At 43.1% G+C, this 23,996-nt stretch overlaps 1 protein-coding gene across 7 annotated transcripts in view; it reads right to left on the reverse strand.

Moving 5' to 3' along the window:
* MAPKBP1 (mitogen-activated protein kinase binding protein 1) overlaps nt 1-23,996 on the reverse strand; it is a 109,145-nt gene that overhangs the window by 42,740 nt on the left and 42,409 nt on the right. For 6 of the 7 annotated variants that reach the window (XR_005627051.1, XM_039704847.1, XM_039704846.1 and 3 more), the window contains 12 exons: nt 12,803-12,865; nt 12,204-12,261; nt 9,093-9,263; nt 6,106-6,243; nt 5,314-5,496; nt 4,700-4,717; nt 4,016-4,176; nt 3,294-3,483; nt 2,194-2,340; nt 1,122-1,306; nt 920-1,011; nt 447-572 (listed from right to left, as the gene is read on the reverse strand). Coding sequence is in view for 6 of the 7 variants with exons in the window: in XM_039704847.1 (XP_039560781.1) it covers nt 447-572; nt 920-1,011; nt 1,122-1,306; nt 2,194-2,340; nt 3,294-3,483; nt 4,016-4,176; nt 4,700-4,717; nt 5,314-5,496; nt 6,106-6,243; nt 9,093-9,263; nt 12,204-12,261; nt 12,803-12,865 (1,532 nt within the window). In the remaining variant the exon portion in view is untranslated. The remainder of the gene's footprint in view (nt 1-446; nt 573-919; nt 1,012-1,121; nt 1,307-2,193; nt 2,341-3,293; nt 3,484-4,015; nt 4,177-4,699; nt 4,718-5,313; nt 5,497-6,105; nt 6,244-9,092; nt 9,264-12,203; nt 12,262-12,802; nt 12,866-23,996) is intronic. The other variant, XM_039704843.1, reaches the window with a different exon arrangement.

Genomic DNA, 23,996 nt, shown 5'->3' on the forward strand with positions numbered 1-23,996 from the left:
AACTGAGCTACACTAGCTACACTGCTGCAGCATTGCAGCCACAACTGTGCTTGGACATGCACCCCACTGAGCCAAAGCCTGATCCAATCCATGGACTCACCTTCCTGATCTGAACTCCATCTTGCCTTGCCAGTATGGACTTGCCTGGCAGGCACTGAACTATAGCTGACCCTGACCCACTGATCAAGACCTTGAATTGCTCAAATCTGTAGTCTTATCACTACGGATTTGTCTGGTGACCTGGACTACTGGCTGTATCTAGACTTGATCTGTTCCTGTTCATGTCCTGTGGTACTTTCCCACAGCCAATAGAAAGATGACCAAAACCAATCAAACCTGCAGCTTCAAATTGACCTAGTCCAGTATTCAAGTAGATAAAATTACAGCCACAAAGTGACAACAGTAGTGCTCAAATCCAGCTTTGGTGGGAGGCCATGATTTGCTACCTGCAAATTTCACTGCAGTGATGGAAGAAGAATGTTCATCCAAGGTTTGCTGCAGGCTATAGTCCTTCCCAGCATCCAAGACATGAATCAATCTATCCCGACTGGCTGAGGCTAAGAGCTTTAAACCTGTTAGAAATTGAAAAAGAGTGCAAGATCATGACTTAAAAAGTAATTTTTAAAACAGCTTCCCAAGTCTTCTTAGGGACAAAATATTATACTGCAGGTGTGTTACACAAAGTAACAGCTGAATTTTGCATTACAATAATAAATGGAACAAGCTGCAATCTCAACATACAATATTCCAATAAAAAGTAAGAGAAAGAAGACTTTTTCAAAGCCTGGCCAATACTTGAAGCCTGCTTTGAAATCCAGGAGTAGTTCAGCATGACAATTCTAACATACCATAGTAGGACATTCCGACTTGCTCAACATTACATTCATAGGCAAAGGGGAAGCAGCTCAATTGCATTTACCTGTGTCAGGTTTGGAGTATTCCAGACATAGGATCTCGGAGTCATGGGCTTCCACCTTCAGCATTTCCTTCAGAGACTGCAACTCATATATTCTAGGACATAACATGGCTCATTTCAGTATGTTTAATAAAATTAGCAGGACCTGGTTATTTTCTCATGCCTGACCAGTCTGCAATCTGCATAAGAAGCTTTATGGGATTACCTGAGAGTGCCTATCCTGTCCCCTGAGGCCAGGTGCTCCCCGCTGGGACTCACACAGACAGTGCGTATCCCCACCTTCGTATCCAGTACTTGTGCATCAGCTTTGTCTGCACTTCCTGCTGAGTTGTAATCAGTGTCCAGAAGTACCTGAGTGTTGTCATCTACATAGATGATTTTCATTAAGTCCTGGGGGCACAATACATCCAGAAATATTTATTAGTTACAAAAAATTAAAGCAAAGCATCTACCTTAGAAACTGAGCTCCTAGTCAACATAAACATTTTATTGGCAACAATGATGTAATTGGTATGACCTTTTAGTTAGGAGCAAGCACTAAGCCCCTTCAGATTGTAGGATTAAAGTTTCACAGCTGTGTCTCACAATCACCCCTTTCAAGAGAGTCAAGCTAGAAACTAACAGCATCTCCTTCACTACTGACAAGCCCTGGGATTAGTGATTACAATATATTAGGGCACACAGGAGGAGTATGAAAGACTTCTAGGGATTATCTAAGTCAGTGGTCTGAGTACTGACAGAAAAAGCAAGAATTTTTTCCACCTGATTCTTGAGGTCAGGGCTGCTGCATTCAGAGATCTTCCAGCTCAGAGGAGAACAGAAGCAAATGTCCATATGTAATCACTGTTCTGTACGATTAGCCTCCCTCTTACATAGATTAAGTGAGTGTAAAATTTTTCATTCAATTTCCCAAACATCTGCCTCATTTAATGCACCTTTTACAAACAAATCTTAAAAGTGGTTACACATCACAGAGATGCAGAAAAAGAGAATCAGCTCTCCTGAAACGTAGTCCTTATGGAATAGACTAAGCTTGGTGAATCTTTGGGTGGTTTATGAAAACAGCAATAGTACCTAGAACCATTTCAGATAACCTGTCCTACCCAGTACTCCTTTTGTGTTTCTTCAGGTTCATACATTTAACCAGATTTGTGCTCAGTTTACAGAAACCTGGGTTGACTTGGAGATACAAAGAAATTTGGGGCTTAACTTGGGAATCTGTGTGTGAAGAAGAGCAACCCCAAGGACAAGGAGGTGATCCAAACCTAGGATCTTACATTGCTGAGGATGTTGCGGTGCAGGGCTGTGCCATGGATGTTGGAGCTTTCAGTGTTCCACAGACGAATGGTGTTGTCAGAGGAGCAGGTGATGAAAGAACCAGGGGGGAGGCAGGGCTGATTGTTGTCCTTCACCTCTGGATACATCTAAGGGCAAGTAAAATGAATCCCTGAATAATATTGCCTGGCATCTGGCACCCTAAAAACTGGTAGAAAGTTTCAAAACAAAATGAGACAAAAGGGGCGTCCTCTCTGTTTTCTAAAGGTGAAAGCCAGACAGACTGACTTCAAATAAATGTTCACTAAGCTTCCCTCATCACAGAAAACCTCCTTAAGAAGCATGCAACAAACCAGTATCCTTGTTCAAAAGGTGTTCAAAGAGAGCACCTCAAATCCCAAACAATGGCCATGCAATAAACACCTTGCACTGTTGTTTGCAACTTTCATCTACCACTGTCAGTTTATAATTCAGAAGGAAAGGGTAAGATGAAATTAATAAATAAAAACAGAGCCCTCAACCTTTTCCCACGTTCTTTCCACTTTCCCTTCTCCTGACCACTGTTAGACATATTTCAACATATTAACAATTCCATTGTTTCCTATACTTCCTTTACTTCCCTCTAAGGGAAAGCCAGCTAAAGAGACTGCAAGATGACAGACACTTGAGAGGCTATTTCCACATGTCCAGGTAAGTATGTTAAGAAGGACCAGAGTTCAGATTTTATCACTTATTTCATGTTTTTTGACTTTGAAGCAATTGCTCACCACAGATCTCAAACAGTTTTTTTGAGATCAGCAATAAACACTTGTGTATTTTCTAAAAGGATGCTCTGTACTCAGTTTCATTCAATGCTGTCTTTCTCCCACCTTTCACCTTTTAATGGTGAGATTTTTTTTCCCAGTAGCACCACATATTCAGTCAGCCATTACAGTGCAGCCAAATAACTGTTCCCAAGCCCAGCAGCAAACACACTAACCACAGGTGAAAATCTGAGTCAATTCCCTCTACAGTCAGCATCTGCGTTCAAATTTGGCAGCTTGTCTAATGACTTTCTCAGCTGCAACTCACAATCCAACACCTGTGTCTGCAGACAACGTACCTCAATGTTCCACACACAGGAAGAGTGATACAAAGCAGAGTACACCTTGCCCACTTTCTTCGGATCTTTGACATCCCACACGTACAGGCTGTGGTCATTGTATACACAGGAAAGCCACTGGTTGGTGGGGTCAAAGGTCAAAGCAATCGTGTCTGGATACTTCGCATCAGCCACACCAGAGAAAAGACGGCTGCACAAAGAGAGAACAACAGCCTGGTTAACTTGTGCTTTCTAGGAGCTGGGGCAATACTCCAAGAGTATGGGGCAATACTCCAAGAGGAGAGCACAGATTCTCCATGGGGTGCTGTTGAGATGAACAGTGGCATCTATAGGTAGAGAGAGTAGTTGGCCTGGAAGTTATGTCTCTTGAGCAACCAAGTCCCAAAAGAAGCCTCAAAGCCCCACAGCAAAAGTCTTTCTCCTTGCCATCCAACTGTAGTCCAATCATACAGGGCAAGGCTGCAACAGCTCAGAGAAATCTGCAACAGGCTGCCAATTCTAATCCATAAAAATAGCGTGTTCCAGATAACAAATAGCAAAAGTCTTTCTCCTTGCCATCTAACTGTAGTCCAATCATACAAGGCTGCAACAGCTCAGAGAGATCTGCAACAGGCTGCCAATTCTAATCCATAAAAATAGCGTGTTCCAGATAACAAAGGTCTGGGGAACAGTTTTAACCCCCACAAGCCTCCCTTGCTCTCTTCCACCCTTCTCCACAGTACCTGGCCTCAGTCACACTCGCGATGTCAGTTCCCAGGAAGTGTGGCTTCGGCAGAGTAGTGACAAAGTGAAGGTTCAGAGGGTTAAAAATCCGCACGGTGCCATCAGCGCAGCCACAGAAGATGTAGTCATGATTCACAGAGATGCAGTTTGCCACAGTGGTCTGAGGAGGACACAGCACATGAGACAGCAAATGAGAAATGTGCTCTCACATCAAAGGTCAGGGAGACACACAACAGGGAAGCAAACTGACAGACAAAGGAGTCATGGTCAGAAGAGCTGGAGTGAAGTCGAACCCTGGGAGTAAGGAAAAGCCTAAAAATCCATTTTTCCTTTCTGAAGAACTTTCCAGGCAAGATCCACTGCAGATCCCAAGCAGTTAGAAAAAAGCCCAATTTCTCTGCCACCCACTATGATGGGAGGCCAGCAGAGCTACACATTTGCTCCAGCTGAGTCCTACTCTGAACATTGCTTTTATTTCTGTGACATTCAACAACACTGGCAGGCAAGCAGCACCTCACCTTGTACTTGCACAACAACACATTACCTGTCAGGAGGGGATAAGAAACAGAACAAAATAGATTATTTCCCCTCCCTTTGGGATCGGTACAAATGGTAGAAAATGGCACAAAATGGAGTGTGGTGAAAAGGGGATGAGTTCAATGCAAAAAGGTTTTTCAACTTACTGTGAAGCTGTCTGTATTCTGAGCGAGAGTGAAAGGCAGATTTTAGAGAGGGAAGGAAAGGAAAGGAAAGAAAATAAGAGGCATTTCACTTGAGTGAAAGCGTGAGCAGACTTTTTCCCTTGATTTTAATACACTGGATCCTTGCAGGTGGGCATGTTACATTCAATTGAAAGGAAAACAAGTTTGATCAAATTCTTAATATGGGCCAGCCTGGTGGTTTAGAATAGCCAAATCAACTAGCGCCTTGGGAACCTGCATTTGAGATGCACAAGCCATGTAAGACACTGCAGAGTGGATAGAAACCAGAATCCTTCTAAAAATTCTATTTGCACCGGCCAGGCCAGGAAGGACCATACAGGAGTTGCCATGAGGACATTGCTTTGCCAGTAGAGCAGTCCCTGTAATGCTGAGGCGTGAGAATGAAAGAGACTCAACAATCAGTAAAATCCCATTGTCAAGAAATAACACTATTCTTGCCCAGCCTTCCAGAGTAAATCACAGGCTTGCAGAGGCACAATTATTTTCACTGCTTGTGGTCAGCTTGTACCTCTGAGTGCCCTTATTATTTGTTGTTCCTGCTCTGCTTGAGCAGAATAGGAGGATGTAAAACTCACCCTCAGCTCCACCCACTTGTCTAGCAGCCTTTTTTCATTGAATTCACAGAGCAGGCCTGAGGATGTGATACAGAAAGTGCTGTCAGCTTTTTTGCCCCTTCCACAAGCCACGTCCGCAAAGAAGTTGTTCCTCAGTTCTCCAAGCAATCCCGACCGACCCAGCAAGGGGACTGTGGCATTGACCTACCAAGAGAAAACAGTTTGCTACAAATACAGCAAGGCACTTCAGGCAGACAGTGATTTTTTAGAACATTAACCCCTGAGTGCTGAAGAGATTCAAAGAACTGTAAACACCCTAAAAGAAGAGGTTTTATTTGCTGTTCATGTTTAGCACTGTTGATGAGCACACAGAAAAATCACCATAGGTGGATTCTGCCTCCCTGAGAATAACACAACAGCCAAAACTGTTAAACACTTTGGTTGATGGTTCAAAATTACACCCACAATCTTTTGAGATGCTTATACTATTGTCAAAGAGCTTTCCCCACCTCTGTGCTCCAAGGAGTTAAATGACTGCAGCTCCTTTCTAGATTATTTGTTCTTCAGTATATGTGACTACTAAAGAACAAGTATACTGCTCAAGGAGTGACATCTCTACCTCAGTGCAAGATAAGACAAGCTTTTGGTGCTATCAGCCCATGAGACTTGAGAGCTCATGGGGGTGGAAGGCTGTTCTTGCATCCCAGAAAAATTAAAAAGTTTCCACTTCCCACAGCTCACTGGGGCAAAATCCACCCTGCTCTAGGACAGAAATGCCTGTTTACAAGTTGGCCTTGATGCACTTCCACTCACCTTGGAGGTTTTGCTGTCATCCAGGTACCAGAACTTGATATGACGATTTCCAGCAGTGACAAAGTAACTGCAGTCCTCTGAGAATGACACTGCTGTCACTTTACTTGAGACTTTGTTGGCTGCCACTACGATGTTTTTCTGGAAACACAATTGTTTAGATTGCTTAATTTCTTTGCTCAGAAGCAAAGGAAACTTATTTCAATTACAGGCACATATCCAGTACAAGCAGTGCAGCAGGGAAAAGATGAAACCCAAACTATTCCCCATTCACCTCTGTATACAACCTCCCCAACATTAGCTGGGAACATTGATTTGGCAGAAGTATAATTCACATTTACATTCAAATCCTCTTCCACATTAACTATGATCAAGAACAAATCAGCAGGCACTAGTGCCTGCAGGAACTTGGTATCTGAGCCATGACAAACATGTGGGTTTCACAATCACCAGCAGCTTAAAACAAACCCATTTCCCTTCCTAAACAGCAAATGCAGATGTAGGCCAGCACAAGGAAGAACTCCTCCAGCCCCCAGGCAGCAATGAGAGCATTTCATTCAAGATGAGGAATTGGTATTTTTCACAGAGAAAACTGTACTGGTTCTTCCATAAATTCTTCTTTCTCTTGAAATACGTTATACTTTATTAAAAGACTCAAAATACACAAAGACCATCCCTGTACTGGAAGAGAAAAAGCAAAATCTGTTATACCTCAAATGTCCACCTGAAAATATCAAAGTCTGGGAAAGGAGGAAGAAGATGCAGGGACAGAAAACAGGATGGACACTGCTCAAGCAGAATGGTTCAGATAGCAGCATCACACAGCACCATTGCTCAGTTTTCCTGTCCCTGCCTTTCCCCAGTTAGAAGTGAGAATAAACAAGTTGTCTGCTTTGTCTGTTGTGGGTTTGCAAGCATGCAGCACACAGCTGACAACAGTGCTCCCCTTTTCATTCTTGCTGTGTTTCCTTTACCCTTCCTTTCAGGGATTCAGCTGCTCCCAGTCTTCCAGACACAACGCCCTACCACACAAACCATGTCACTCCAAGGGCCCCACTGGACTGTGTGCTGGCAGAACTGAAGAAACCAGCACAAGGGGAGTCTAGCCTGCTGCACCATCACCATGGAGGATCCCCCAACCCAGAATGAAGGAATTATCATAACTTCTTTCAAGACAGTGGACAGAGAAAAGCTTAGGACCCTTGCAGACCTCAACATCTGTATCATTGCTGTGGTCTTCATTTAGGGAAGGAAGGGAATCCTACAGACAACATGGATTTTCTTTTCCATCACAGTCAAATGACTAGGTATACCAGCCAGGAAAAACGGGGAAATCAAAGCTGCAGCACAGAGGAAAGAAGGGTTGTGGTCAAAAGTGAAGGACAATGCTTCAGTAGATCTGTACTGACTTTGGTCAGTTTTGGTGTCTGGCCTGCAAAGTAAAGGCCAGCTAGAGCTCCCATCACAGTCTAGAGCATAAGCTTAAAGTGTATGTTCTTGAGCAGGGAAGAGTCAGACAGTCCTTACCTCAGAAGTTCTCATGTTCACAATTATACAGTGAACAGAAAAACCCAGATAAGCAAGGGAAAGCAAAACTACTTGTACTGTTTCACACATGCCATGCATTGTGACCTTGTCCAAGTCACTACTTGCATTTGTATAACTAGAAATAATCCAAAGGCTGAGCACTCAATTTGCAACACAGACACACACACTCAGGTTCTCTCACTACACACAGTATTTAGCTATATGGAAAAATAGCAACATCAAATTTCAGCTCACACAGAAGATAACAATGAGATCTTAAATTACAGCATGTGATGAAGATTAAATTGCAGTAAATGTGATGAAGAGAGTAACATAATAAATGCATGCAGACATAGAAGCTACAAGAGAAGAGGAGCTCTGACTACCTAAAGAAGGCCCACATGAAACATGGGGAGGGACTTTTCATCAGGAAGAGTAGTGATAGCACAAGGGATAACTGTTTTAAACTGAAAGAAGGTAGATTTAGATTAGCTATTGGGAAGAAATTATTTACTGTGAAGGTGGTGAGGCACTAGAGCAGCCTGCCCAGACAAGTTGAGGATGCCCCATCCCCAGAAATGTTCAAGGCCAGATTGGACAGGGCTGTGATGAGGTTTCCACCTGGTCTAATGGGAGGTATCCCTGCCCACAGCAGAGGAATTGGAACTAGGTAATTTTTAGAGTACTTTCCAACCCAAACCATTCTATGATTCTATGATCCTGTGAGATTTAACAGATGTATTGATTTTTTTTTCTTAAATCATATCTCTTTTAGAGAGCGTTACAGCACTTAAAGAGGTAGCAGGAGTATCTATTGATACAAGAGACTCCTAGTCTACTAAAAACAAATGTTTATTTTCTTATCTACAAAAAACAAATGTTTAAATGTTTACTAGAGGATAAGACACAGGCTTCGTTTCTATCAAGAGTTGCCTCAATCCAGTGACAGGCAAAGCGACTTTCATCAGCTTTCACTCATTATGAATTCCCTACGTTCCCCTTCTCACCCATCAAGGATAGGATCAGAGTATCACAAACTCTGACATAAAAAAATCAAAACAAGCCAAGAATATACACTACACTACAAAAGAAATCTCTGGCTGATAAGAGTTTCCTTCCTTAACCTCATAAATTAGTTTTTAATAAGCCTCTAAAAAACACAATGGTTTGGCAAGGTTTCAAAGTCCAGGCTTTTCTGGCTGGACAGAAAAATGTAACACATTTCCAAGCATAAAGAATATCCCTTCATGGAAATGACTTAGACCTTCCCTAAGGGACCATAGCTTTCTCTCTTGTCCAAATTTGTCTGTGTCTATGAAAGTCAAAAACCAAACAATAACCACAGAATTTTAAAAAACAGAAAGCAAGATGGAACTGAAGTTGTTCACAGAGCTTCCACATACTGGAAGCTCTGTCTGATTTAGCAACACCGTGTGGCCCACCCAACCTCCTAGAAAACTTACCTTCCATGACCACACGTTGACAATCATGTCATGCTGGTACCCCACTGACACGATGTACTTGGAGCTGGGGGAGAAGGCCACGCAGGCCACCCCGTACTTGTGCTCCTGGAGCTCCGCCACCTGGGCTCGCTCGGCCACGTCCCACACCCGAACTGCTGGCATGTGTCCGCTCTGGAAGGGACAAGAGCAGACACAGAACAGGAGGTGTAGCCCCAAAATCACTTCTGACACATTTCAGCATGTAAATGTGCAGGAGCTTGGAAAAAGATGTTTAGATGGTGCTTTCACAATGGGTTTAGCAGTTCCTTTGCTTTTTAAAGCCCAGGTTGAGACCAATAAGCTAATGAATATATGCATTTCAACAGCTGTGCAAATTAATACCACCTCCCCTGCTTTAAACCTCTTCTTATGCTACTCACAAAATGCTAGTCCCTGTTGTAGCCAGGGACTAGAACAATACCTTTGATGCACATCCCTGGTGTTTGTAATAGGAACTTAGAGCCTGCTTCTGAAAAGGATTATAATAGATTGTTATCCCTAGACCTAGTGAATTAAAAGCCCTCACATCCTCTGCTCCTAACATAACAGACATCTGAGCTATCAAACCAGGTCATGCCATACAAAAACATGACATGGCTCTCACACACTATCTGAGGCTAGCAGCGTCATTTCTGTCACAAGGTAACACACAGATGCACTCTGCCCAAAAGAGTGTGGGCAGGGTAATGTCAGAGAAAAAGACATGGCAGGAACAGAGCCTCTGGTTTAATGTTTGCTCTCCAGAGAAAGAAAAATGCCAATTCAGCACTTTCTGCCAGACAAATCTATTCTTTTGTTTAATTGTTTGTTGTTAAACCAAATTAAAACAAGGCGCACAAGATGAGCTGAAATGCTGGCCAAAGAATGTGCTTGATGGGCAAATCTTACTCAAGTAACTGCTCATGATTGCACATTGAAGTCTGTCAAAACAGTAGCTTGTAAGATAACATATCCATGGCAACATGGCAAAATAGTACCTTTTTGATAGGTTTTAAGTTAGTCAATTGATTGTGTGGGAGAGGCAAGTCTCATCACAAGTAGAAGCTTTAAAAGCTTAAAATTGTGCATGTGTTAATTGCCTTGTTCAAAAGCTCTGCTAAGCAACTGCTTGTGGCCTGGAAAAATGCCATGGTCAGATTTGACTGCAGTTGGTACAGTCCTCCCTCCTGCAACGCAGAGCTCAGGTCTCAAGGTGGCTGGCAAGATATTACAATGAGCTGAATCAGCTGCTCTTCAAAACAACTGCTATACTTAAATACATACATATATATAACAATTTCCCAGTAACTTAGCATACACCCCAGGACCTTAACAAACTGAATTCGCATTTCATCTTTTAAGAAATGCTCACCAAAAGACAACTCTGTGTGACCCCCATGGACAAGGACTCTACACCTCCATGTGAAGAAATAAAAAATAATAATTAAAAACAGGGAAAAAAAGAGTTTTCCTAGGAATTTGAAATATGTAAAAGACATTTAATATGTAGGGCAGCCAAGGACTAACCTCCATGCTCTCCTCCCTGAAAAGCCAGCCATGAAAAGAACTAAGGTGTTATTAGGCAAAATTAGCATAATGCAGCTACAAGGGAGCTTGACAAAGTGAACTCAGAAAGCATTTCCCTGTGGGATAGGGGATGAACTAAGACAGTGCTGACACCAGCAGGGGACACTGCTACACTAAGCAATCATTCAAATCTCAGACACGTGGGAGGATACTGAAAAAAAATAAATGGCTTTACAACAAGGCAAGAGGAGACATGTTTTGCAACAAGGGGGAAAAAAAAACAAAAAAAGCAACACTAAACCCCAAAACCCCCCCTTACAACAACAAGAATAACAAAACCCCTCCAAAGTTCAAGTATAACTGGAACAGCCTCTTTTTTTTTTGTTTTGCCATTTACTGCAATAAATTTTCAGAGAAGTTTGTTAGTAAGAAAAGTTCCCTTCATTTTTTACCATTTTTCTTACTCATGAAAAGCATTGAGCACCAGAATGTTTTTTTAAAAAAGAAAAATAAAAAAGGCACCAGAATCATCAGAACTGAATACTATGAGCTATAAAACCTCGTGTTGTCACAAAAAAAACCCCAAAAAAACTAATCACAACATCTAATGATGGAAAATTTATGCTTTTTATGTGTTGTGGTAGCCTCCATCCAAAAACCCCACTGTTGTTTCTACCCTTGGTCTGATCCATACAGGATTCAGGCCCAGGTTTGGAGCCACCTGGGGACATGACAGCTGCCATCATGGTGCCCACGCTGGGGACCTCTGGAGAGAACAGTCTCCACCTTGACAGCTCCAACACAGGACAGTGACACACTTCTCCTCCCTGTGGCTGAGGCTCAGGAGGAGACCTGTCTCACACATGCTCCCTTCCCATCTCTTACAGAGATACGGGGACTAGTGGCAAACTGCCATTAATCATACACAAGAGCAAACTAAGCCCAACCATATGAATGTCAGCATTTCTGTGGATTTTTAACATCCAGCAATTCCAGCCTCATGACACAGCCCATGCCTTGAGCTTCTAAGGCAGAACAGACACACAGTGTACTCATCCTTATTCTCCCCCTTGGGCATGTTGGGAAAGAGGAAGCAATTGTTGCCCCCAGCCAAACAAACAATGCCAAACCACAGGCACCAGCATCTTCTGTGACTATTCCTAAAACTTCACTACATGTGCACTTTTCATTTTTCCTGCAACACTTTCTGGCTTCAGTTACTTCCTGAAATTCTGAAGGGACAGTGCTAAGCTCAGGCCAATATTCTGAACCATCCATGTACTCTTCATTGATGCCAGAGTAGAATGATGCTGTGTGTCCTTTTGTTTATTTTCACTCTTCCTTCAGCCCACAGATGCCACTCCAGAAGATCCATCCCCAAGCTGACATGTTGAAAAACTCCCTGCAGGAGCACCCAGTGCCACCCATAAGCCAGCAGGTCCACTCAACAGTGAGGCAACACTGGAACTCACTTCTCTGAGTGAAAACAGCCCGTTTCTTCTAAGCCCCTCAGCCCTGCTTCAAAATGCAATAGACAAGGTGCATCCTCTCTCCTCTCACACTTACCTCTCCTGTAACCAAATATTTTCCATCTGGAGAGAAAGCAAGTGCTGTAATTGTTTTCCTAAAACAGAGAAAATAACACTGAGAAACATTTCCAATATGTGACTTCATTTCAAGACATCACGACTGGGGAGTAGGTTGGGATGAAATGAAAAAATGCTGAAGTCACTCATAATAGCCTGACATAATGGTTTTGCTTTGCCATGGGGATTCCCTGCTGCCCAAGTCTCAAACAGCAGCTTACAGCAGCAGAAAAGCTCCAAATGTTGAGGTTCATTGCTGCACCTTTATTCCAGGTGCAGGACTATGTCACACTGCTGGCTTCAATAATGAGGTCATCGCTTTAGGTGGAGGAAAAAAAAAGATGCCATGGAGCTGTAGTAAGATTCCCTCCATGTCATGACCATTACCGGTTCCTCTTGGGATCACAATGTTTCTCACGTGAGAAGGAGCTGGAGTCAAAGCAGCAGGCAGCCTGTCCCCAAGGCAACTCTAACCCTGGGGATTTAGCCTGGAGCAACAGCAGCTCCTGCACTTCAGTCAAGCGATAAAGTCTTGAATTCACCTCACAGAAAGCAAGTCCAGCTTAAAGCTTTACTCACCTGGAGCTGTTTAGAATATGATGTTGCTTATTTTTTCTAGGGTTGAACAGCACAACAACACACCTAAACGAAGAAAACACAAAAACAAAAAGAGATTACATCACCACATGCATAAAGATAACCAAAGAGCTATCCTTGCTGGAAAAAGAAAAAAAGAAAAAAGAAAAAAAGAAAAAAAAACCCGAAAAAAAAAAAAACCCAAAAGGAAAAAACACCGCAAAAGTAGTCCCAAAAAGCTGTTTTACCCCCTAATCTCAGACTGACCTGAGGTTAACTAAAAAACAGAAAGCAAAAGAATATTCCAGAACATTCCAGAGGGATATCATGTCTCTCCCATGTCAAGGAATACCATTTGCTAGTACTGTAAATAATTACTTTTCCACCTCCAGGAACCCTGAGTCTGATCGTTCAAGCTGGACAGAAAGGTTGTCCATGAAAGCTTGTGCAAAGCCTTAATGGATTATGTCCCCTCCCATAAAAGTGACTCTGTGTGCTGGGCACCTAAGCACTGTGTCTGGTGTAAGAGTAAGAAGGTAGGGAAGAAAGAAATAGGAGATCTTTTGGAAAAGATTTCAGGGGGGATGAAGGAGAATTAGAGGCCCTAAATTTCTGTGCCTGACATTAATGATAGACAGGACAGAAACCACTGAATATAGCACAAGAAGTGACTGGCTGGTTGAGAAGTGAGACATACGATGCCAAAAAAACTATTGACCTAAGAAGTCTATCTGCATAAACAGCTTGCTAAGGGGCCTTGCAGATATCTCTCAGTAAGATGAGCTGCTAAAGCAAGCAATACTAAGCTCCTGGTAAGCAATATAATCACCTCCACTGTGCGCAAAACACCTCTATTGCTGACATGGTGGGAAAGGAAGGAGAAGAGACCCACATCTCCCACATTGCCTCCGTGCCTCAGCCCACCACAACTAAACCTACAGCTGTTACAGGTACTGAAGCCTTCCCCACTCTCCACAAACACCCTAAAGACCATTTTTAAATCTTTATGTAACAGCATTTGTCTTGCAGCAGAGGACAGTAACAACCAGTAACACAAAATGCTGTTATGGGAATAAAAAGATAGAGTAACAATTGCTCGGATGACCTTGTGCCATATTTTTCACTTCACCTCTAAAATAGAAACTGTGGGTTTTGCCTGTCCCTCTACAAGAACACACTGCTGGAGTTTGGAGAGTCCCAGCTCCTCCTTCACTACAGTTCTGGGGGAGCACTGCAGGATGTCCCTGCTCCACTGCCAGCAGCCTTTGCTGCGCTGAGGATTTCATTCAGACCGCCATCGTGCTGGGGCTTGCTTGCAACACAAGCCAGGCTACGGACATCACTGGGAGAAACATGCAGGACACATAGGAGAAGTAGAGGAGTTGGCCTGGAGTAAGGGAGTAAAGGAATTGGACTGAAACAACCAATCAGAAGGGCAAAAATCTGAGGCACAACAGAAATCCATTGCAGAACCTCACCTACAGATCTCACCACCATTTCAAGACAGGCGGCGCACACTCAGGCACAGGACAAAGCGCACCTTGGCACCACACTGCCTGGAACAAGAGCCACATCACTCCAGGCCCCATCCCACATCCCCAGCAGCAGGCAGGGCTGGGAGTGCTACAGGCATACTCAGGGTTGACAGGGCCCTGCAATGTCTCTGGCATCTCCTCACCTAGCCCTGGCAGCTTTAGTCTTTGGTCTGACCAGACTACACTGCCACGAGAAGTGTCAATTTTGAAAAGAAGGCAGAAAAGAGGAGTGACACACCAATACCTTAAGCTAAGAGTCCTTGGCTGGCCCTTCCACACTCTATTAACATTGCTAGCTCAAAGCCAGCATCCAAAGCACCAAGGAAGCACAAGATATGCCTTCCCCTCCTTTAGACTACTCTACTCTCCAGCCATGCCATTTCACACACCCCTATCCACTCACACCTTACCCTGAAGACCAAGGTAATAAAGGCAACAAAGTTTCTTGACAGTTAAAGGGAAGACAGCCATAGCTGGAGATGTAACCGTGTGGAAGAGCAGAGAGAGTGTAGATAAGCAGTTTGTTCAGACCAGAATTGATCCTTTTTACCCTGGGGAACCCAGCTGGAGAGTTTCAAGTCAAAGCCATGCTACATATTTCTGAGGGATTAGTGCAAAGAAGCAGGTGGTTTGTGTTCCATTAACAAGTCAGGAAAGGTTAAGCCTTGCAAATCACAAGATATGAAATAGGAAGTTAGCAGATATGAAAATCTATCTAATCCCAAGCTTCCAACTAATCAGAAAAAGAAAGCAAAAACCTCATTATGGTTAGGTAGGGTTAATGGACGAAAATCCTGCAGAGTTAAAATAAGGATGAATTTTGCTTAAAATAAACTTCAAAAAAATCAGAAAGAATAAAGGGAAGACATGAAATCTTCACGAAGACTTTCTTAAGCAGCTCTGAAAGTCAAGTTTCTGTTTTATTGTGAGGAACTCAGCAGAGAAACAGGACTTCAGAGAAGTGAACACAGTTTAAAAAACAGAGGAAAGATACAAAATATAAACCACAGTCTTCAAACCAGGCAAGCAAACAAACCACTTCCTAGAATAGTGTAGTGAGCCACAAAGATCCAGGGCTGTGCCATTATTAACTCACAGGGCTGAACTTTTGGCCGCATACAGTCATGAATTTTAGCACAGTGGCACCCCAGAACAGCCTGTGTGCCAGCAGGCTTCCTCCCCCCTCTCCAGACCTTGGCCAAACCCAGAGCCTACAGGGGAGGTAAGAGCCACCATGCAGCTCACACACGAAAAGGTCTGTTGATTTGCCTTGAAGAGCCACACAGCTCCTAGTGCCAGAGCAGCTATCACAAATGTGGATATTTTAACTTTGTCTTAAGACAACTCTATTCTTGATTCACTGAGTTTGACCCATAATTAACAAACACTAACTGGAGGGACAGGGGGATAAATCACAGTATCTCCTTACAGGTGAGCAAGCACTGATTCATATCACAAAATAGTAATTTTAACCCATAAGCTCAGCAAAAGAAGATATTTTGTCAGTTATTAATTAACAAAACTTAGTAATTAGTTATGACCTTCTTGCCAACAAAGCCATTTAGCCAGGATTAATTAGTCTTCTGAACTTGTTTTCTTAAATTAACTGCTACCCAACAAAAGCTACTCTAATGCAATGCTGTCCCATGCTGATTTTCCACCATTCCTGTTCTCTCTGCCACACACAAGGGCAATGAACACTTCAGCCAACTCCAAGGACACCCTATTAAGCAAGATGGCAAACCACAAACCATCAATCATACAGTGAGGCACAGATCCTGTTCTGGGAGTCACGAGCATCCAAGTTTGTAAACTAGCTCCCTCTCAAACTGCTTGGGAAGGATTCTACTCTGCCCCATCCTAAAGAGCACATTTCCACAACTGGCAAAAACTATTTCTAGCTCTTTAATCTCTTCAGAGTGTTAGAAAACAGCCTCAAGTTGCATCAGAAAGGTTTAGATTGGATATTAGGAAATATTTTTTTACACAAAAGCTTGTCAAGCACTGCAACAGGCTTCCCAAAAAAGTAGTTGAATTGCCATCCCCTGAGGCATTTAAAAGATGTGGAGATGTGGCACACAGGGGCATGGTTCAGTGGTGGCTTGGCACTGCTAGGTTAATGGTCCATGGTCTGAGGTTCTTTTACAACCTAAGCAGCTCAGTGACACAGGGTGGCCTCCATTGCCACTCACAGGTCAGCTCAGTCCAGCAAAACCTGCAGCAGCTTCCTAAAAAAAGTATTTCAGAGCCCATTAATACTCTAGGCATGCTCCATTTTAGCAAAGGAAATCAAAATAAACTGAATGAAGACACTGAATGATCAGGTTGCTGACCCACCTACTCCTCACTGCCTCCTATCCAGTAAGGTTATCAAGCCCTTGAGAGAGTCAAAATATCTACTCCTTTCCATTTATTCTTGATTTAATCTTACAGTAGTTAAAATAATAAATATAACTACCATGGAAAATTAGTTGCATCAAAGAGCATGCACCCATATAACCATCCTCCACCTTTTCTTCTTTATAAGGCTGCATTCAGTATTTTACAGCCAGAGGGATGGGAAAGGATGAATGGTAAGAGAGCACTGATCTTTTTATTCACAGCTTCCAGCTGTGCATGTAGACAAAGCAAAGTACTTCAAACCCAAAGTTCCACAATGCTCTCATCACCTGTTCCACACATTCCACCCCTTTCCCAAACTGAAGCTTTCAAAACAAATTCAAGTGCTCAAGACACCTTTGTCTGAAGATGTATTTTTGAATGCTAGTGCCAACATGCAAACTAAGGCTAGCTCCAGAAACACCTCATGAGACCTACAGAGCCTGGCACACATCAGCTGTTGAGAACATCAACATGGTTAGCACTCCTGTTTCAGCACAAACCCTATCTCCTCTGCAGCTGCAGACAAGGCTTGATGATCACAGCACCTTTTTAATCCACAAGTATATTCTGATTTCCAGGACATTTATAGAAACTATTCACTGCTGTATGGATTACTGCTGCACAAACCATATATCAGCCAGCTGAGATCAAGTGTCCTGTTTGTTGGCTTGCTGGTTCCTGCAGAGGCTGCTGGCAATGGCACACATATTGAAAGGTGTAATTTCCAGTCTATGGTGCCACCTCACAACCATTAAGCACACCTTCCTGATGCAAGCAGCTTTTATAAACAGCTTGGCTGGGCAATCCTTCCCAGTATGCCTCTTTCTTGTGGGACATCCAGGTAACACAAGGGAAGGACAGAATTAGCTCTCACAGCAGTGTCAAAGGTTTTTACCAACAACATGAGCATTGTCTATCAGGGAGCTCATTTGTATCAGCTAACAAGAAAGGTTCCTTGCAGAGCTTTCCAAACTTCCATGAAGGTTATATGTTCACAAATGTGCATCATATGTGCAGATAAAAAACAGGGAGAGGAAAGGAGAGGAGAGGCATGGAATGTCACAGTTTCCACTGGCTCCAGGAAAAGCAAAAAGGCCCACAAAATATAAAAATGAGCAATTTTCCTAGGCTAAATAGCATATAAGGAGAGGAGAGGAATCAGACATCAGTATCACATTTACACAAAGTATATGACTCACTAAGTCAGTGGCAGTGGGTCACTCCATTCAGCTCCCCCCACCTTTACTTCTGACTTTTCTTCTACTGGCTTCACTTCTGCACTTACCAAATCACAGTTTCTGGGCATTTTACTCTTCTTATTGTCCTCCTGTTTCCCAGAACATCCCTCTATTATCAGCTGCCTTACCCCAGCCATATCCTTCCTCAGCAAGCTGACAAAAATCAAATTTCTGCAGAAGTCTGTTTTCCCTTCTCCTTCCTCTACAGATGCCCCTTACAAGGGGTTTGGGGATAGGCATGGAATGTCACAGTAGTTTCCACTGGCTCCAGGAAAAGCAAAAAGGCCCACAAAATATAAAAATGAGCAATTTTCCTAGGCTAAATAGCATATAAGGAGAGGAGAGGAATCAGACATCAGTATCACATTTACACAAAGTATATGACTCACTAAGTCAGTGGCAGTGGGTCACTCCATTCAGCTCCCCCCACCTTTACTTCTGACTTTTCTTCTACTGGCTTCACTTCTGCACTTACCAAATCACAGTTTCTGGGCATTTTACTCTTCTTATTGTCCTCCTGTTTCCCAGAACATCCCTCTATTATCAGCTGCCTTACCCCAGCCATATCCTTCCTCAGCAAGCTGACAAAAATCAAATTTCTGCAGAAGTCTGTTTTCCCTTCTCCTTCCTCTACAGATTCCCCTTACAAGGGGTTTGGGAAAATGAAAAGGCTGCAGTAGCATTCCTTTCCAATCTACCAACCAACTCAGCATTGCCATATTTCATGGGACACACGACTGTAGGCAAAGCTCATGTGTCAAGTCCTCCTCTCCCAAATGCATGGAGCCTATGCTATGAACAGGATGCTGTACCAAGGAAAGGAAACTCCATTAAGACATGAAAACAAACATTAGCTTTCTTTTTTTCTCCCCCACAATATACTCCTTTCATGGCGCTGCAAGAATAAATGAAAAGAGCAAACAATCCTATCCCTTCATTGATGCACCATCAAAAACTGGTGCATTTCTCAATTTCTGGCTCATGGCTTGCTCTCTTCCCCCTCACCCGAAGCTATTCAAATGAGAGTGCAACAGCTTCCTATGCACTAAATTCATGGGGGAAAAAAGACTTTGATAAGAACAAAATCTTTTTTACACTGCATTGGTTGCCATGGCAAGCTTGATCAGAGCAAAGCAGTGTCTACAGAAGCTGGTGTTAATTTTCAATGTGGCAATTCTTCCTGCCAAAAAGCTTCTTTAATTCATAGCCAGTACTGGGAATGGGTTAACAGTGAGAGGATGTGCACACTGACTATGTAACTGAATAGGTATTTTCATGCAAACTGTATTAATTACATGCATGCTGAGAAGAAAGATCTATCTGTTGAGAGGTTAAGAGCTGGGTGTCACTGCCTGAGCAGAAAAGCCTCCAGAGCTCCCTGTACCAATCTGTGATAGAGTTAACTAAAAAGGTGGGAGCCTGAGAGGTACAGCTAAATTCATGCTTCAGAAACCAAGGCAGGCTAATGAAAAGCCACGGATACAGAACAAGAAACCCACTATGCAAAAGAAAGTCAGTGATATTTTTAGTGTCACTAAACTAATAGGGTAGAAATTTCTGATTGCCAACCAGGGACACACTTGCTCTATTTAAAAGGCTGCATTGCACCCCAAATCTGCAGGAGTGGGAGCTCAAATACATCATACAATAGGCTCTGCTCCAAAAAAAAAACCACAGGAAGAACTGTGACAAACTGCAGTCCAATTCTTGCCTCCAATAGCCCGGTCCTAGGGAAGAACAGGGCATGTTTTAAGATACTTGTCCAGACTCCTTCCTCAGCCTTCAGAAATTTGACTTTAAGAGATATCATAAAGCAATGTGCATCCACATGGAGAGGAGAGAGAGCAGCAGACCAAATTGCAGCAGAGCTGAACTGACAAGGATTTATAGGGATAATCCCCAAACAGACAAGGGCAGCCTCTGTTCCCACCACCATTTCAGCCTACTGAATTCACCTTGTCCATTACCCTAACTGAACCTCAAAGCTGAGAGCCCTGCAAAATCTCCACCAATACCTACATGATCTGATGGCATCCAGAAAAACAGGCAGCTTTCTCTCCCTGTCATCTGGCAGGGATGCTACCATCCTCGTGATCTTCTGCTGCCAATGTGGTTTGTGTCTGTCTACCTGAACAGGCCTGCTGCAGATGAGGGGACAGGGCTGAGTGCCCAGAAAGCTTCTCCTCAGTTCCTGCCCTGCACAGGGAGGGATAACACAACCTCCTGCCACACAGCCAACAGTTTCCACTGGCTGCTCTCAGCAAGCCCTCTACACCTGCCAGACTACATCTTTAAAACAACCAGCTGTGTCTCTAACCTCAAACTGCAGATGGCAGAGAACAGATGCACAGATCTGAAATGGCACCCAAAACTCTTTAAAAATACTTTAAAAAAAAACTCAACACATGAACAGATAAAAAGATCCAATAACAAGCAGAGATTGTGACTGTAACATCGATCAGTCCAGACCTCTCTTCTTGCATGCACAAGACACCACTGAAGTTTCAGCTTTAGCAGGACCACAGATGAGAAACTGCAAAAGTTTTCCTTCCTGCCTTCTCCTAGAGTGAAGGTGCTGCCCGTCCTCATGGGCTGGCTACAGTGATTTCTAGCAGGTCCAGATGATCTCACTGCAACATATCCTCACCCCCCTACAACTATTGCCTGTGGAAAATCCTTAACCTACCATTGGAGGTTTTCATGCTATTTCAAGGTCTATTTTTAAAGAGGTAGAACAGAAGAAGAGGAGGAGGATTAAAATTAGCAAGCCTTCTGACACTGGGTAAATACAAGGCAGGGTGATGACTCGGGAAAACACTTCACATGAAATGGATGCAGAGAGAAAGACAGCCTGGGTCCCATCTCCCACTGGATAAGTTGTACACAACTCCAGAGGAGCCACACTGGAGCCAGAGACATGGCAGCAGTGCCCTCAGGAGAGTGATGGCTTTTTACAGAGCTGCACAATAAGGAGGCACCTTTCCTGGGAGGCAAAGAGCTAAGCCAGACATAAATTGTGAAAGACTTGGGCAAGAAGTGTATGTAGGGAAAGTAGACAGAGAAAAAAGGCCTCAGAGGAAAACCATGAAATTTAAACCAGCTTACTAACTGGGAATCATTGCAGTGGCAAGGAAGATGAAAATGTTTCCAGTTAATTGTTATGGCTCACGGCTACCTAGTCACCAGTGATTCAGCAGGAACTTCACCTTCAAAACACCATTCCCTTCCACAAGTCAAAGCCAGGAGAGGGAAAAAAATCCTCATGAATGAGAAACCAGGAATAAAACCCTGTCCTAGCAGAATCAAGGACAGACCATCTCTGCTGCATTGCAGAATACTCCACCTGTCCTCCAGCCTGCAGCAAAGGTAGGTAGAAAAATGAAGACACACAAAGCTGTACTTAAACAGACTGAAACATCTGTCAGTCTGCACATCTGACAAGCTTCAAAAGAGACAGGGCGCTGATGACAAATGCCTGTGCAGACAGACACACATATATTTGTAGGTATATACACAGACACATGCATACATATGGCTGACTATAACATTTACACGCACATAGAGGGCGCACATTTCTCTCTCCCTCTCTCCAAAACCACTCACTTGCCTAGGGGCAGGGAAGCAATGCCAACAATACACCTACATGCAGTATCAAATTAACTGGGCTAGGAGTTGCAGAGCTGCATTTTATTTCAGCACTCTTGGCAAACACCCACGGAATATTGCAGATGAGCAGCAGCCCCAGGGGTTAGAGCAATGGACAACTGATGAGAGGTAGACTGGAGGAACAAAAGGATCACTGGGATAGTTAATGACCAGAAAATGTGCTGATCAGACAGACAAGAAAGACTGAGAAGCACTAGAAATTGGAGCCTTGAGCAGCACCTGGCTGGTTCCAGGTGTGACCAAGAGAGATGAAACAAAGAGCCAGAACATGGCTAAAAACCTGAAGAGCTTCACATGCAAGACAGAGAATGCAACTTTTTCCAGGATGAACACTACAGAATCACAGCATACTATGTTAATTCTTGGGGAAGGTCCTGTTTCCATATGCTGAGCTCTCCCAAAGTTACAGCTGTCCAAGGAACATCAACAAGGAGAAAAGAACAACTATCTGTCCTGACAGACCAGCCAAGACACCTGCTTTGGGGATCTCTTGCTCCCCAGTTGTGCTCCACCCCTCCACTTGCTCTCAAGATCCAGTCCCTCTTCAATCACTATCTGGCTGACAGCCCCAGATTTACCATTTTCAGCAACAGGCCACATACTTTTTATTGAGTCTCAAAGGCCTTGGGCTGCCTGGGTTTGCATGCTCTGAACTTTTCTTGACCTGCTTGTAGTTCTGTTTTACTTGGTTGAGCTGTGACAGCAATTTCTGTAACTGACCAGGTGTCTATAGATGATTTGTTTTACTTCTGTTTATCTTTTGTGGAGTACAACCATAGTTTTATATAAACAACGTTGACCAACAGCTATTTTATGTAGCCTAAGATATTTACAACTAATGACTGCATAGTGAAGAAAAATGCAGGCATGGTATGAGAGCAGAGGCCTTGAGAAGTGGAAAAGCAGGATGCAGTGCAGAGGAGTACAGGAATGGGATGATAAGAGAGGAGGCACATGTTTGCCATTGGAGACTAAACCACTGCAAACAATTCACACACGGTCTGTTAAAAACCATACAGACCTGGAGCTGAAAAAAATCAGCTTTTAGGGGTAGCAGATAAAACAAAGAAAAATATCCAACATGCATTAAAGACATAATATATAGTGAATTCTAGAAGTAGCATGGAGTTGTACAAGTGCAAGATGTGCAAGTGTATTAGCAAACATATTAAAAATTATCCAGATGAACACTGGAGTAAGGGAGAATCCAGTAAAACCCACATCATACTCTTCCCAGAGAAGGGCTACAAAGCTGAAGATTTACCCTCAACAACTGACTTTAAGATCCAGAGGAGCAACATAAGGGTGAGCATAACACCAGAAAAACCAAACAGAAACAAAGAAATGTATTACAGTTTTAATTGGACTATCACAATTATTGAGACATTTTTTAATAGAATTACCCTAATACATTCTAGTAGTCTAGAATGCATTAGAGTAATCATAGTCCTTTTTTTGTCATAATTAGTGGTAAAATGATTAATGAATTAGAGTGTTATGAATTCAGTTATACCAACAAAAAATTCCTGCTTTTTTTTAATCTATGCACATACACAGCCCATATGTAAGGGGTGCTTCCTCTTTGCCCATGAACAACAAAGCCCAAGCAAATGCCTCAGAGAAAAGACTCACATACAGGGGAAGAAAAAGCAATGAAAGACAAGTTCAAGAAAAAAAAATCTAAAAAATTTAAAAAACAGACATAGAGCAGTTTAGAGGGAAAGGCAAGAAAAAGATAAAGAGAAGCAAAGTTTACAATAAAATTACTGTAAAATAATCAAATCTGCCATCACATACTGAGCAAATTCAGCTTTCAAGCCCAATGGTATAACAAGAGAAGATGGGAGCTCTCTGAAGATCCTCCTGGGATCAAGCAGCTCCTTGCAGAGATTTGCAGACCAGCTGGGATTACACAGAGAAATCTGGCTCAGGTTTGCACCAACTTCCCTGCAAGAGCAGTTGACACCATGCCATGAAGCCTCAAGAACTGAATATGTGCCTTCCTTTAAAACCAAGTCCCAAAGGAAAAATATATCCTGCTTTCAAGCAATCAGCTAACACCTCTGTTTCCAGCAGCATGCACAGCCAGAGTATTCCCTCATTGTGCCTGAGCAATTCAAGAGCAGGGAGATAGATCCATACATCAAACTAATCATCTGGGGCAGACCAACATGACAGCTCATGGCTGATGCCTCAGGGCTTAAACTGTTTTACCATGAGTACAAAGTGTATCAATATTAAAATGGCATCATTCAAAGGAGCAAAACAAAAAACCAATGAAATTTAATGCTGTCTGCCAGCCCCCTCTCCACCACCATCCCCCTGGATGGTCACACCTAGGGTAAGGTACTGGCATACCCCTCCAGGGTCCATTGA

This window comes from Passer montanus, unplaced genomic scaffold (assembly GCF_014805655.1).
Source record: "Passer montanus isolate IOZ18808 unplaced genomic scaffold, ASM1480565v1 scaffold18, whole genome shotgun sequence".
Taxonomy (NCBI): Eukaryota; Metazoa; Chordata; class Aves; order Passeriformes; family Passeridae; genus Passer; species Passer montanus.